This window comes from Orcinus orca, chromosome 11, assembly GCF_937001465.1.
Source record: "Orcinus orca chromosome 11, mOrcOrc1.1, whole genome shotgun sequence".
NCBI classification, from domain to species: Eukaryota; Metazoa; Chordata; class Mammalia; order Artiodactyla; family Delphinidae; genus Orcinus; species Orcinus orca.
The window spans coordinates 93,341,906-93,355,740 of record NC_064569.1 but is presented as its reverse complement, the minus strand read 5'-3'; the positions used below and the strand labels follow the sequence as shown (position 1 = coordinate 93,355,740).

Sequence of the window (13,835 nt, the reverse complement as noted above, 5' to 3'; positions counted from 1 at the left end):
TGTCTTCTCTCCTTGGAAGCCCTCCAGCTCTGCCCCAAACAGAATCAAGCATTCACCACTCTGGCTTCCTAGAATACTCTGCTGGTACTGCTGACTATTAACTGTTCCCCAATATTTGTTGTTTCCTCCCTCTATAAAAAAAAGAGAACCTATAAAATACAGATTACATTTCCTTACCTCCCTTACATCTATGTGTAGCCATGTGACTAAGATCCAGTTAATGAGATTTAAGCAGATGTGCCTTGTAGCCGTTTCTGGGAGCCCTCCTTCAAAAAACAGCTCATGTGACTCCTTCATCTCTTTGTCCTTTTCTCCATTCTGCTGCCTGGAATGTGAACGTGATGACTGGAGCTCTAGTTGCCATCTTGGACCCTAAGAACAAGGGTCCTATCTTAGGAAAGTTGGAACTGAGCTAGAAGAAGTCAGAGTCCCTAAGGACTTATCAGAAATAACATATAGACCCTGAATTGCCTACCTTCAGACTATTATGTGGGAGAGAAATTTCTACCTAGTTTGAGCCACTATTAATTTTGAGTCTTTGTCACTCACATACAAACCTAATGCTAAGTTATGTTACCTCTCTAATACGTGGTACTTTCCACACCTTAGCATAATTATCTGTTTACTATTATCTCCCCTACTAGACTGGGAGCTCCTCTAAGCAGAGATTAGGTTTCAGATTCTGCCCAGTGCCAGACGCATTAGAAGTTGCTCAATGAAATGTTTTCTGAAGGAAGTGCGGTGAGTGATTGCATAAACAACTGTGCAGTGTCAGCGGAGCACTTGCCACGAGCAGCAATGCATGCACTTTGCATGCATTAGCTGACTTAATCCCCATAAGAACCCCACGAGGAAACCACGGCAATCGAGAGGTTCAGTGACTTGCCCGAGATCACCAGCTGTTGAGTGACAGGGCTGGGACTAGACCCCAGTCTGCCTCAGTCCCCAGCTCACGTATTTTCTACATCAGCCACTGCTGTCCCCCGTGCTCCCAGGATGGAGGGCTGAGTTATTGAGCTGTGCCTGAAAGGTCTCCCTCTACGTGTTCCTCTGTTGAGAACAATGACAAATATCTAGGAAATTGCACGTATACTTTTTGTATTCCTCTCACTACCAGTTTTACTAAATTTGTTCTTCTGTGTTTTTGTTTTTTCCTCTCTTGGCATCTTCTGATATGAATTCAACCAATGTGAGAACCTCTTTTGCCCAGAAGAATTCAATGGATGGCTCACAAATACAGAATACCTCAAAAGGTACATTAACCACCTAAAGGAGAAATGTAGGCTTTTGATTTAATTATCATCTCCAAAACTGTAGTTTCTTGGGTTTTTTGGAACCTAATCTGCCACCCTCATTTGCACCTGTGGTTCTAGCCTTGGGCCTTGACATCAAGCAATATCTTAGGAGAAGACACAATTGTCTTTTCATTTCAGTTACCACTAGTTAAGTTCCACTTTTGTGATAATGAGTTCAGCACAGTGCTAATATCTGTGGGGAAGAGAGATTGTTGGCAATGGAAGAAAATAAATCTAAGATATGATCACTGCTTCTCTCCCCCATCAGAAACCAGCATTTATTGAGTTAGACGCTGATTTGTACCTGGGTGTTAATTTACAAAGGTGACTGAGCGACTACACAGGTCAATGCCATTGAAAGAAAACTTTGTTGCTCTCAGTTCTAGAAACGGGAGGCACAGCTCTCCATGCAGGACCCTGGGAGGGAGCTCCAGTGTTGGTTAGGAGGCAGAAAATGCTACTGAAAGCTTGGCCTCTCTGGACACTGGTGCCAAATCCAATCCCGGGGACAGAGTTTTGGGGGAAGTAGAAAAGGATAGCTGTTGTAGTTTATCTTAGGACAGGGCCGAAAGTAAGCTCATCACACGAGATGAATTGTGCCGAAGCACAGCAGTAGAGGGCTGCCGCTCGCTCAGGCAAAACAGCGCCGTCTGTCCTGCTGTGGTAGCTTTTATTAAAGCATTATCTAGGTTTACATTTTAAGACTTGTTTTCTTAACATTCCAGAAATGCCAAAGCAGCAACCTTTGTTTTTATTAATTATACAAGCAAGAATTGGCTTTCTTGAGAACCTGCTGTGCTTCGTCCTTGAGCGCAAGAACAGCACAAAGTTCCCACCATTATTTTGATTATACTGAACTAGCACAAGGACATTTCCTTGCGTTCCCACCACTCTGTTTATACTGAGGACATCTCATGGATCAGTGCCCAAAGCACTCAATGTTTTTTTGTAGGCCCCCGGTTTGTTGGGGGGGCGCTCAAAGCATTTAGAACTGTTTACAGTTCTGGCTTATTCGCTAGCCCCCAGTTTGTTGGGGGGCGCGGCTCATGGGTTACGTCTCCTTTCCATGTCCTCAGTTGTTCCACTACAGATAGCTTTATTGCTTTGCCAGGCAAAGGGGGACACACTGGGCTTGTGCCTCATAAAAGCTATGTGACCCCACCCCAGAGGATTTGATGAGGGGTTTTATAACAGTGGTTCAAAGGTGGGGTCCTGACAAGATTAGTGTGTGTGCAGGGCTCGCCCCCCCCCCCCCCCCTTATTCTTGTCTCAGGTGGTTTCTTGTCTGCTCCTCCCTTGATTAGCAACTGTTTGAATCCACCCTTTGGAACTCAGGGAAGGTCATGGAGGCTGGCGTCTTGCCTACAAGAAATGGTGGACAAAAGGAGGCCTCCGTGCCCAGCCTCCACTTGGTTTCAGGGCCTGGGAGCCCCACAGGGCCCCGCTCGGTTTCAAAAGGAGCAAGGGGAAAGCACAGGCCACAGCCCTTACTGGGATTTCCTTGGGAAAGGCAAGACACGACAGGGTAAACCACTTAGGATTGGCTATATTGAATCATTCCGGTGGGCTTTGGAGTATAAGGGCTGTCCCTAGTTGTCTGGCACCTGGGCCTGGGCTGATTTAAGTCAGGGGAAATATTGGCTTGGTGTGAGAGTTAGATAAAGGAGGTAGTTCAGAGTATGGGCTCTGGATCATGGAGGAGTTGTAAACGACTTTGGCCATTAGTTTGGCCCTGTAATTAATGGATGCCAAAGAGGCGAGTATAGAACCTGAGAAACCTGAGTTAGAACATAAACACTTAAGTATCATTCTAGACCATTTCACACATGCCATCAGTATTTGAAAAAAGTTAAGCCATCCTTTTTCTTGATGGAGAAATGGAGAAGTACGTGAATTACATCTCAATAAAGCTGTTAAAAATACCCAAAACTTGGGGGCCGCTCATTGAGAGGTATAGAGGGGATTCCAAATAGAGGGAAATATTTGTGGGAGACTTTGCAAGTCCCCAAAATATACATATATAGACCTATGAGTCAAAGAGGAAGTATCAAGAGAAATTAGAAAATAGTTTGAACTGAGTGAAAAGGAGACCTTTTCCCCTAATATGACCATTTAATGCTATAGAGTTCCCTCTGCGTGCTAGGCGTCCCACAAATGTTTTAGATAGAGTGTTTTTATCTTTATTCAGTTTTGTGTTGTTTCTACTTTGTAACTATCATAAATAATGCTGCTGTGAACATTCATGTACAAGTTTTTGTGTAGACACATGTTTTCATTTCTCTTGGGTGTATGTATACCTAGGGTGGAATCGCTGGGTCATATGTTTAACATTTTGAGGAAATGCCAAACAGCATTCTGAAGTGATTATCGTACATAGTTTAAAGAATGTAAGAGGAGGAAAATACAGTATTATATTTACTCCATATAACCAGATAGATTTATAATATATATTATATATTTACTATATATATTGTACTTACTATATATAACCAGATACTTACAGTTCCTGTTGCTTTTCCTTCGTTCCTGAAGTTCCAAGTTTCCCTCTGGTATTATTTTCCTTCTTACACGCCCCCTCCCAAAAGAAAACCCTTCACTTAAAATAAGCCTGCTGGCAATGAATTCCCTTCGTTTTATTTCTTCTGAGAATGTCTTTATTTCACCTTCATTCTTTTTTCTTTTTTTAATGGCCTACTCACAAGACTGCCTTTATTTTTTTTAACATCTTTATTGGAGTGTAATTGCTTTACAATAGTGTGTTAGTTTCTACTTTATAACAAAGTGGAGCAGCTATACATATACATATATCCCCATATCCCCTCCCTCTTGCCTCTCCCTCCCACCCTCCCTATCCCACCCCTCTAGATGGTCACAAAGCACCGAGCTGATCTCCCTGTGCTATGTGGCCGCTTCCCACTAGCTATCTATTTTACATTTTCACCTTCATTCTTGAAGGATATTTTTTTCTGGTTATAGAATTCTGGGTCGAAAGTTCTTTCCTTTCCACACTTTCAAATGTTGTTCCACAGCTTCTGGCCTCAAGGGTCTGATGAGAAATCCACAGTCATTTAAATTCTTGTCCCCGCTTTGTGTCAAGCATTTCTCTTAGACTGCCCTCAAGTTGTCTTGCCTCTCAGCTGGTTGTTAGGATGTGTAGGGCATGGGTTTCTTTGACTTTGACTTGACTGGGGTTTGCAGAGCTTCTTGAAACTGTAAGTTTATGTCTTTTGCCAAATTTGGGAGGTTTTTCAATTTTTTTTTGGTACCACACTCTCCTTTCGTTTTAGGACTTTGATGAGACAATGTTAGACCTGTTGATATTGTCCCATAGGTCCCTGAGTCTCTGTTCATTTTTTCTGGCCTTTTGTGTCTACACTGTTCAGATTGTGTATGTAATAAAAATACAGATCTGATCTTTGTCCCCAGGTCCTGGCACAGAGCTCCTAAAACCCTTGGGATTTCCTGAGTGATGGGAATGTCTTTTGTTATTCATTATTAGCATCTTCCAGCCACACCTGAGTATATCCTAATATAGTGACCCAGGTTGGGGCCTTAGGTAGCTTCAGGATAGGACCCAGAAAGACCAAAACATGAGGGACTTCCCTGGTGGTCCAGTGGTTAAAAATCCACCTTCCAATGCAGGGGACACGGGTTTGATCCCTGGTCAGGGAACTAAGATCCCACATGCCGCGGGGCAACTAAGCCCGTGCACCACAACAGCTGAGCATGTGGGCCACAACTATAGAGCCTGCGTGCTCTGCAGCCCACACACCACAACTAGAGAGGAGCCCATGCCCTGCAAGAAGGAGCCCGCGCACCACAGCGGAGGATCCCGCGTGCCGCAACGAAGACCCAAGGCAGCCAAAAATAAAAATAAATATTAAAAAAAACACAAGACCAAACATGATTAGAGGGTGGGAACTTTCAGCCTCACCCCTCCCAGCCTCCAGGGAGGAGAGAGAGACTGGAGACTGAGCTATAGAAACTCCTGAGCAATGTGATTTGGTGAACTGCCAGGTCGCTGAACACACTGGTGTGCTGGGAAGGTGATGTGCCTGAAGAGGGCATGGAAGGTCCGTGCTCCAGCCTGCATACCGTGCCCTATGTCTCTCTTCCATTTAGTTGTTCCTGAGTCGTGTCTTTTATACTAAACCTGTAATAGTAAGCATAGCACTTTCCTGAGTTCCATGAGCCATTCTACTGAATTGTTGAACCCAAGGGGGTCATGGGAACCCCCAAATTTATAGTTAGCTAGATAGACATATGGGTGGCATTTGACACTGGTGCTTGAAGTGGGGACAGTCTTGTTGGATTGAGTCTTTTAACTAGTGGGATCTGACACTAATTCCAGGTAGATTTGGAATTGAATTAAATTGTTAGACACCCAGTTTATTTCAGAGAATTGGAGAACTGGTGTGGAAAACCACACATATGATATTAGAAAACACACAAATTGGATAATTTTTATTGATCTGTCTTCAAGTTCATTGTCTCCTTCCTCCATCACCTCCGCTCTGGTATTGATCCAATCCAGTGAATTTTTTATTTCAATTATCGTATTTTTCAGTTGTAAAATTTCTATTCAGTTCTCTGTCATAGCTTCTATTTCTCTACTGAGACTTTCATTTTTTCATTTATTTCAGAAGTATTCACCCTTACTTCTTAAAGCGCTGTTATAATAGCTACCTTAAAGCCTTTGTCTGATGATTTCAACATCTGAGTCATTTCAGGATTGGTGATGCCGATTGTCTTTCTTCCTTGAGAATTTATCAGATTATTCTGGTTCTTTGTAGGTTGAGTAATTCTGGATTCTATTCTGGATATTTTGAGTATTTTGAGTCTTGTTTAAATGTATGAAGAATGTTGGAGTGTTTTGTTTCCTTTGTTTTAGCAGGCAATTCACCCAATTAGGCTCAGGTCATAAGTTTTGTAGATTGTGGTTTCAATGTTAGTTCAGTTTTCAAAACTTTTGCAGTGCTATTTTGATCTGTCCTAAATGTGTGCTACCCAGGGACCACATTTGAGACTTGAGAAGTGATCTACCCTGTAGTTCAGTTCTCAAAGCCATCTGTTTAGGGTCAGATACACATTTATATGTGCAGCTCAGGGGTGAGCATATGCACCCATACCCAATTATTTAGGATTCCTTTCTTGAGCTCTCTCCTCTCTGTAATTTCCCCCATATATATATATATACAGAGAGAGAGAGAATTTTTAGCAGTTCCTTACTGCAGTTCTCTTGGTAAGTTCCCTTGTTTTTCTATGAATGTCTTTATTTCATCTTTCTTCTTAAAGGATAGTTCTGCTGGGTATACACATTTACCTTAATGCTTTGGTGATTTCATTCCACTGTCATCTTCTAGCTTCCATTGTTACTGTTGAGAACTCTGCAGTCATTCTAATTGTTGTCTGTTTATAGATAATCTGTTGTTTCTCTCTGCCTGTCTTTAAGATATGCTCTATTAACCTTCTACAGAAGAACCATAACTTTATGCAAGAGTTGGATATTTTTTTCTGTTTTAATCACAACACCTTTCCTGATTCTGCTTAGCATTTTTAAAGCCTTTAGGCTCCTTCTTCCTTATTCTGGGACCATACTGTATTGTACAGAGAATTCTATCATGGCACATTAGTTAGTGTTACACTTATCATTTACCTGTCTTGTTTTCTTACTAAGCTGTGAGTTCCTTGAAGATAGTCTACTTCCAGCACCTAGCACGGGCCCAGCACATAGTTAGCCTCAGCAAAATGTTGGATGGATGGATAAAAGGATGGGCAGATAGATTAGTAAATGGACAAATGTGTGGCCACAAGTGTACATCTGGCTAAAATGCAAGTGAAATTCTATGAATTTACCTGAGTGACTTCCTCTAGCATCTCCCAATGATCTGAATATACCCAGGCATTTTCACATTAATAGAAAGCTAAGGTCTACCATATGCTCTTTCTCATCATAGCTGAGAAGCCCTATTGATCATTTTTTGTGCATATTGCATTGACAGAGCATAATTATCAGACTCTGGTCTTGAGGAAAGCAACACAACAAGTCAAAAGGATATCTGCGGCAAGAAAACTTGAGAATATGCTTCCTAAGCCGGTGAGCACGTGATTGCAAACTTAATAGCAGAGATGATTTAAAGGGGGCTAGGAGATCTGGCTACAAGAGCTAGCTCTGTGAAGATGTCAGGGTAAGAACTGGGGTATTTCTGATTGTAGACTTGGGTGAAACAGTAAGGAAATCTCGTAAGGGTAATTACTGACTGAGGTAGGCACAAGTTGAGTGAGAATCTTGCCTGGATTTCTCCAGGATTTAAATTACTTGCTTGAAACTCAAGAGCCTGGGTGTAATGGAAAGAGAAGAGTCTCAGTTTTCTACTCTATGAAATGGGGACAATAATTCCTAGGTCCTGGTGTTCTTATGAGGTTTACCTGAGGTAGTGATGATAATTAACATGTAATGAACACTTACTCACTACATGTCAGGTGCTATACTAAACCTGTGCATACAGTGTATTTTATTTTACTGTTACAGTCGTTTGAGATCATTACTCCTGCTTTTCTTCAGTTTATTAGTGAGGAAAGTGATGCTCAGAGCAGGTAACTAATTTGTCCAAATTCACAAAGCAAATAAGTGGTAAAGCCAAGACTTGCACGCAGATCTGCCTGACTCTGAGCCTGAGCTCTTACCCTCTGAGCTTTGCCACCAGCACAGCCCCAAGAACACAAGAGGCGAAGGATTACGGTGTGTTCTCTCCTCTTCTCCTCCCCTCCTGCAAATCTTCCCTACAAACCTCGGTGCGTGGTAGTTTATATCAATGGCAAGTTCAGTCTTATGTAGTGGGAAGAGGCCCTTAGGACCCTGAACAGGGCAAGAGGCTTTGGGGCTTCCCCAAGCCACCAACTAGCAAGGGAGTCAGGCCATAGAATTTGGATCAAGTATAGCAAGTATTGTAGACAATTTCTTTCTTTCCTTCTTTCTTTCTTTTTTTTTTTTTCTTTTTTTTGGCTGCGCCGTGAAGCTTGCAGAATCTTAGTTCCCCGACCAGAGATTGAACCCAAGTCCTAGCCATTGGACCACCAGGGAATTCCCTGTAGAAGATTTCTTCAATGTTCTTCGTTTCTCCATAATTACTCCACTGCCTATTTCCCCTCAGCATTTAGCAGTGAAACTTTTGAGAAGTAGCAGGGCCTGGTGGAAAAGACACACAGACGTGAGTTCAAATCTTGGTGCTGCATCTATCTCCTCAGCTGTGTTACTTGAGTGAGTTGTTTAACTCTACTGACCTTCTTCTGTAAAATGGGGGAAATAAAGCCCAGCAGTGTTACGGAGCTTACTGCTGACGAGGATCATGGGGCTGCTCTAGAGATAGAGACAAGGAGATGAGTAGTCATGTCCTACTCTGGGATCTGTGCTGGTGGGGTGGTGAAGCCCAGCAGTTAGAGTAGATAGTGGCAGAGTTTAACAGGAGTGGAAAGCAGCTGAATGGCCTGTGAATGGCCTGGCGGACACATGGAAGGGAGATGCGTCAGTGAGCTATTCACCGGGGGTGGGGGTGGGGGGCCTTCTGGATGTTCCTGACAGAAGAGCCAACACGTGACTCTACCACTTTAAGAAGCACAGCACTGATACAATCTGCTGCCCATTCTTTTTTTTTTTTTTTTTTGCGGTAGGCGGGCCTCTCACTGTTGTGGCCTCTCCCGCTGCGGAGCACAGGCTCCGGACACGCAGGCTCAGCGGCCGTGGCCCACGGGCCCAGCCGCCCCGCGGCATGTGGGATCCTCCCAGACCGGGGCACGAACCCGTGTTCCCTGAATCGGCAGGCGGATCCTCAACCACTGCGCCACCAGGGAAGCCCTATTTATTTATTTATTATTATTTTTTAATACCATAGTTTTTATTGAAAAAATTTTTGCCTGTGGTAAAACCAAACAGTATTAAAGGATATGTAACAAAAAGTTAATCTCTCGGGCTTCCCTGGTGGCGCAGTGGTTGAGAGTCCGCCTGCTGAGGCAGGGGATGCGGAGTTCGTGCCCCGGGCCTGGAGGATCCCACGTGCCGCGGAGCGGCTGGGCCCGTGAGCCATGAGCTCTGGGCCTGCGTGTCCGGAGCCTGTGCTCCGCAGCGGGAGAGGCCACAACAGTGAGAGGCCCACGTACCACACACACACACACACACACACACAAAGTTAATCTCTCTTCCACACCAGACCCTATGCCCCCTCCCCAGAGGCGAATCAAGTTTTTCCTTATATCCTTCTAGAAATTTCTGATGCATGTCAAGGAATATAAACCAGTTTTTTAAAACAAAAATTGGTATAATATATACACCATTTTGCACTTTGCTTTTTCCACCTAGCATATAATAGCTAACAATTATTGAATGCTTATATAGCAAACATTGTTCTAAACACATCATACGTGTTAATTCATTTAATCCTCACACAACCCTAAGAGAAGTAGGTTTTATTTATTATCTCCATTTTATGGATCAGAAAACTAAGGCTCAGAAATATTCAGTATCTTGCCCAAAGTCAAATAGCTTGTAAATGGTAGAGCTAAGAGTTTTTTAAAAGCTATAATTCACATACCATAAAAATCAGCATTTTAATGTAAAATTCAGTGGTTTTTAGTATAGTCACAAGGTTCTATAATTATCACCACTATCTACTTCCAGAACATTTTTGTCACCCAAAAAAGAAACCCCATACTCATTAGCAGTCACTCCCCAGCCCCCTCTCCCCGCTGCCTCTGGAAACCACTAATATAGTTTTAGTTTGTATGAATTTGACTATTCTGGACATTTCGTATAAATGGGAATCATATAATATGTGGCCTTTTGTGACTGATTTCCTTCACTTAGCATAGTGTTTTCAAGATTTATCCATGTTGTAGCATGTGTCAGTATTTCACCTTTTTTATGGCTGAATAATATTCCATTATATGACTATACCAAACTTTGTTTATCCATTTACTAGTTAATGGACATTTGGACTGTTTCCGCCTTTTGGCTATTATGAATGACATGGCTTCTATGAACATTTATGTACAAATTTTTGTGTGTACATATGTTTTCTATTCTCTTGGATATGTACTACCTAGGAGTGGCATTGTTGGGTCATATGGTAAGCCTACGTCTAACTTTTTGAGGAACTGACAAACGTTTCCACAGAGCCTGTACCATTTTACATTCCCTCCAGCAACATACAAGGGTTGCAATTTCTCCACATCCTTGCCAACACTTATTTTCCATTCTTTTTGGTATAGTTATCCTAGTTGGTATGAAGTAGTATCTCATTGTGGTTTTCACTTCCGTTTCCCTAATGACTAATGATACTGAGCATCTTTTCATGTGCTTATTGGCCAGTTGTATATCTTCTTTAGAGAAATGTCTGTTCAAATCCTTTGCCCATTTTTAGATTAAGTTTTTGTCTTTTTGTTGTTGAGTTGTAAGAGTAGAGCCAGGATTTTAACCCAAGCAGTGTGACTCCAGACCCCATGTTCTAAATCAGACTCTGTACTGATTTCAACATATCTTAGAGAGTATTCCGAATGAAAGCACATACAGAGCTATCACAGTCTTATTTCATTGCACCTGTATTCTATAATTCATTAACCATTTTCCTATTCGTGGACATGTATGTGCTCCCAGTCTTTGCTATTATAAACACTGCTGTCTTGAACATCTCGGTATTTGTGTGTTTCTTGTCTCATATGTACAAGTATACATGTAGGAAGAATTCCTAGAAGTAGAATTCCTAAATCAATTGTATATCTTGAATTGCTCTCCAAAGAAGTTGTACCAATTTATATTCTCACCAGCAGCATGTGAGAGACTATCCATGTACCTTTGCCAATGTTGTACATTATCAAATTACTTGTTGCCGTTGTGATGAGGGGAAAATGCTATGTTATAATTGTTTCAATATTAATTATTTAATTATAAGTGAAGTTAAATCTATTTCCCTATAGTTATAATCCTTTGGAATTTCTATTTCCGTGAAATGCCTCTTCATGTCCTTTGGTTTTGTTTTTGTTTTTTTCTATTCTTAGTAGAACTATTTCTGTTTCTAAGGTTCTTAGTCTTCTGCTCATTTTTGATTTGTAGAAGCTCAATTCTTAGTCATATATTTGGCAAAAAATGTTTCCTATTTAACCTTTTTACTTTAATTACGGTATTTTATTCTAGAAAATTGAAATTTTTACACAGACATGTTTATTGGTCATCTCTTTTACGGCTTCTGGATTTCATTTCCTACTAAGAAAGATCTTTACCACTCCAAGATCTTATGAAACATTCTCTCCCATTTTTTTCCCCAATGTTTTTATATGATCACCTATTTTTAATAAAAAACTTTACTCGCACAACCCAGACGTCACCAGCGGTTACTCTACTCCTTTGAATTGAATTAAAGATTGGTTCAAGCATTTGTTATATGATTTGTTTGGAGCCTCATACCCTCCCCCAAATATCTGAACTCTGGGGACTTATGTCTTCTATGGCACTGAGCTCCTCTTCTGTCCTGCATGTGCTGTGCACGTACCACCTCTTCCCTTGATTTCCACAAAAACTGCTCACACAAGGCCTGTGTGGGTGTGTTGTGTATATAGAAAACTTTACTAAGTTTAGAGAGGTGGGAAGAAGGGGGACCATATCACAGTAATGCAAAGACCTTTCATGTGTGTTGCCCTTCTTAAAATGCTTTAGTCATCCCACAGTTTGCAAGACCATCCTCTAGAGTCGTGTGCCCTTTCCTCCCTCTTCTTTCCCCAAACTCCTGCTCACCTCTAATGTAGAGCAATGTAGCTCTCACTCTGCCTTTGGCTCTAATCTTTGTTTTCCTGAGAAAGGACAGTCCCCTCCCTCTGGTGTATTCTGGTACTAGCGAAGTCAATTTTTTGACATCCCTCTACACTAGGAATAGAAGGAGACCTCGGTAACTTGATAAAGCCATTAGCATCAAAGAACCTACAGAACAGTGGGACAGTGGAGGTGTTTGGCTTAACTCCAGGATCAAGCAAAGGACACCCATCATTCCACCTCCCTTTGAAGTTGTTTTGAATCAGGGCATCCAACTTCAGGGCTCCCTTACCTCCCTAGGCCTCGAAGGATTTTCCTTACTTTCTTACAAGCTCCTTCATTCATTTAAAAGGATTTTTAAATATTTTTCTAGCATTTTTTAGGTGTTTTGTCATGAGTTTAGGATATTCTATTAAATTTTAATGGCATACACTGAAGACCTGGCAATTTCACTTCTAAGAATCTATCCTGTAGAAATGTTCATACAAGGCCATCCCTAACAGCATTAATCTGTACCAGCAAAAACTGAGGAAAATTAACATTTCAGTAGATAAATAGGTAAACTGTGAAATGTTCGTAATGCAGATACTCTGTTGCTGTTAAGACAGATTTATACCTTATCATATGAAAGAATGAAAGGCAGCAATGTCTAAAACTAATTAATCAAGAGAATACTATAGGCAATATATTTAGATACTGACGAGTGAGAAATTAAAGTAATAAAACCTGGTGTATAGCATGATTCTATTTTTATTTTTGAAATACATTTTTGGTATAAAGTCATTATGTGCTTATAAAAAGGTTTGGAAGGATACACGGAAAAACATTAATAGTATTTATTCCTAGAAAATGCGAGTGAGGATGGGGACTCATCTTCTACTATATACATTTATACATTGTATGAATTTTTCACAAAGAACATAAATTTATTTTGTAAAAAAATAAACAAATAAATGTTTTCACTCTCAGAGATAGCAGAAAAGGATATGTAAATGTCAAAACAAAGAACTTTTTAAAAAGATATACAACTGGCCCAGAATAAGGAAGAGGATGGTCCCACTTCAGATGGTCCCATCTAACATGTGTTCAGGGAGAGGGACCAGGCCGGAGAGAAAGAGGGTCCAGGAGTCACTGAAGGCACTGAAGATGTTTAGGTTGGAGAAGCAAGACTTAGAGAAGATGTGAGGGCTCTCCTCAATTTTTTTTTTTTTTTTTTGACCACGCTCTGCAGCTTGCAGGATCTTAGTTCCCCGACCAGGGATTGAACCTGGGCCCGGCAGTGAAAGCTCAGAGTCCTAACCACTGGACCGCCAGGGAATTCCCTCCTCAAATATTTTAAGGACTCTTATGTAACACACAGTCTGGAGGGAGATGGGTTGGAATTACAGAGAGTCAGATTTTTATCTAGAGGAAGAAGGAACTTCATAGGAGTCCAAGCTGCTGTCATTTTAAACCAGCTCTACCCTCCAGCTTGGCTGCAGACTGCCTGCTGGTTCCTGTTCCACTCTGGCTCTCAAACCATGTCATTCCTCTTGCCAGGTCTCTGATGCCAACCCCTTTACTCTGGCTTCTGCTCTGCTTTCTACCTGCCTCTCGGAGCTGAGGTTCCAGAATGACTCTCCTCTTGCCTAGTGGCTTGTCTTTGCCCAGTGCTATGGCCCTGAGCCAGCCCTTTCCCTGGGAGGAGAAACTGGATGCTTACTGACAGTGGAACTGGATGTTTCAGGAGGGAGTGTATTCCT

The 13,835-nt window shown here is 41.7% G+C and overlaps 1 protein-coding gene across 1 annotated transcript in view; it reads left to right on the top strand.

The window, feature by feature from the left end:
• The window catches only part of FAM227A (family with sequence similarity 227 member A), a 72,065-nt gene that overhangs the window by 35,610 nt on the left and 22,620 nt on the right, over positions 1–13,835 (top strand). The window contains exons 9-11 of the mRNA XM_049694941.1: positions 1,195–1,253; positions 5,313–5,368; positions 7,298–7,392. Coding sequence (XP_049550898.1) covers positions 1,195–1,253; positions 5,313–5,368; positions 7,298–7,392 — 210 coding nt within the window. The remainder of the gene's footprint in view (positions 1–1,194; positions 1,254–5,312; positions 5,369–7,297; positions 7,393–13,835) is intronic.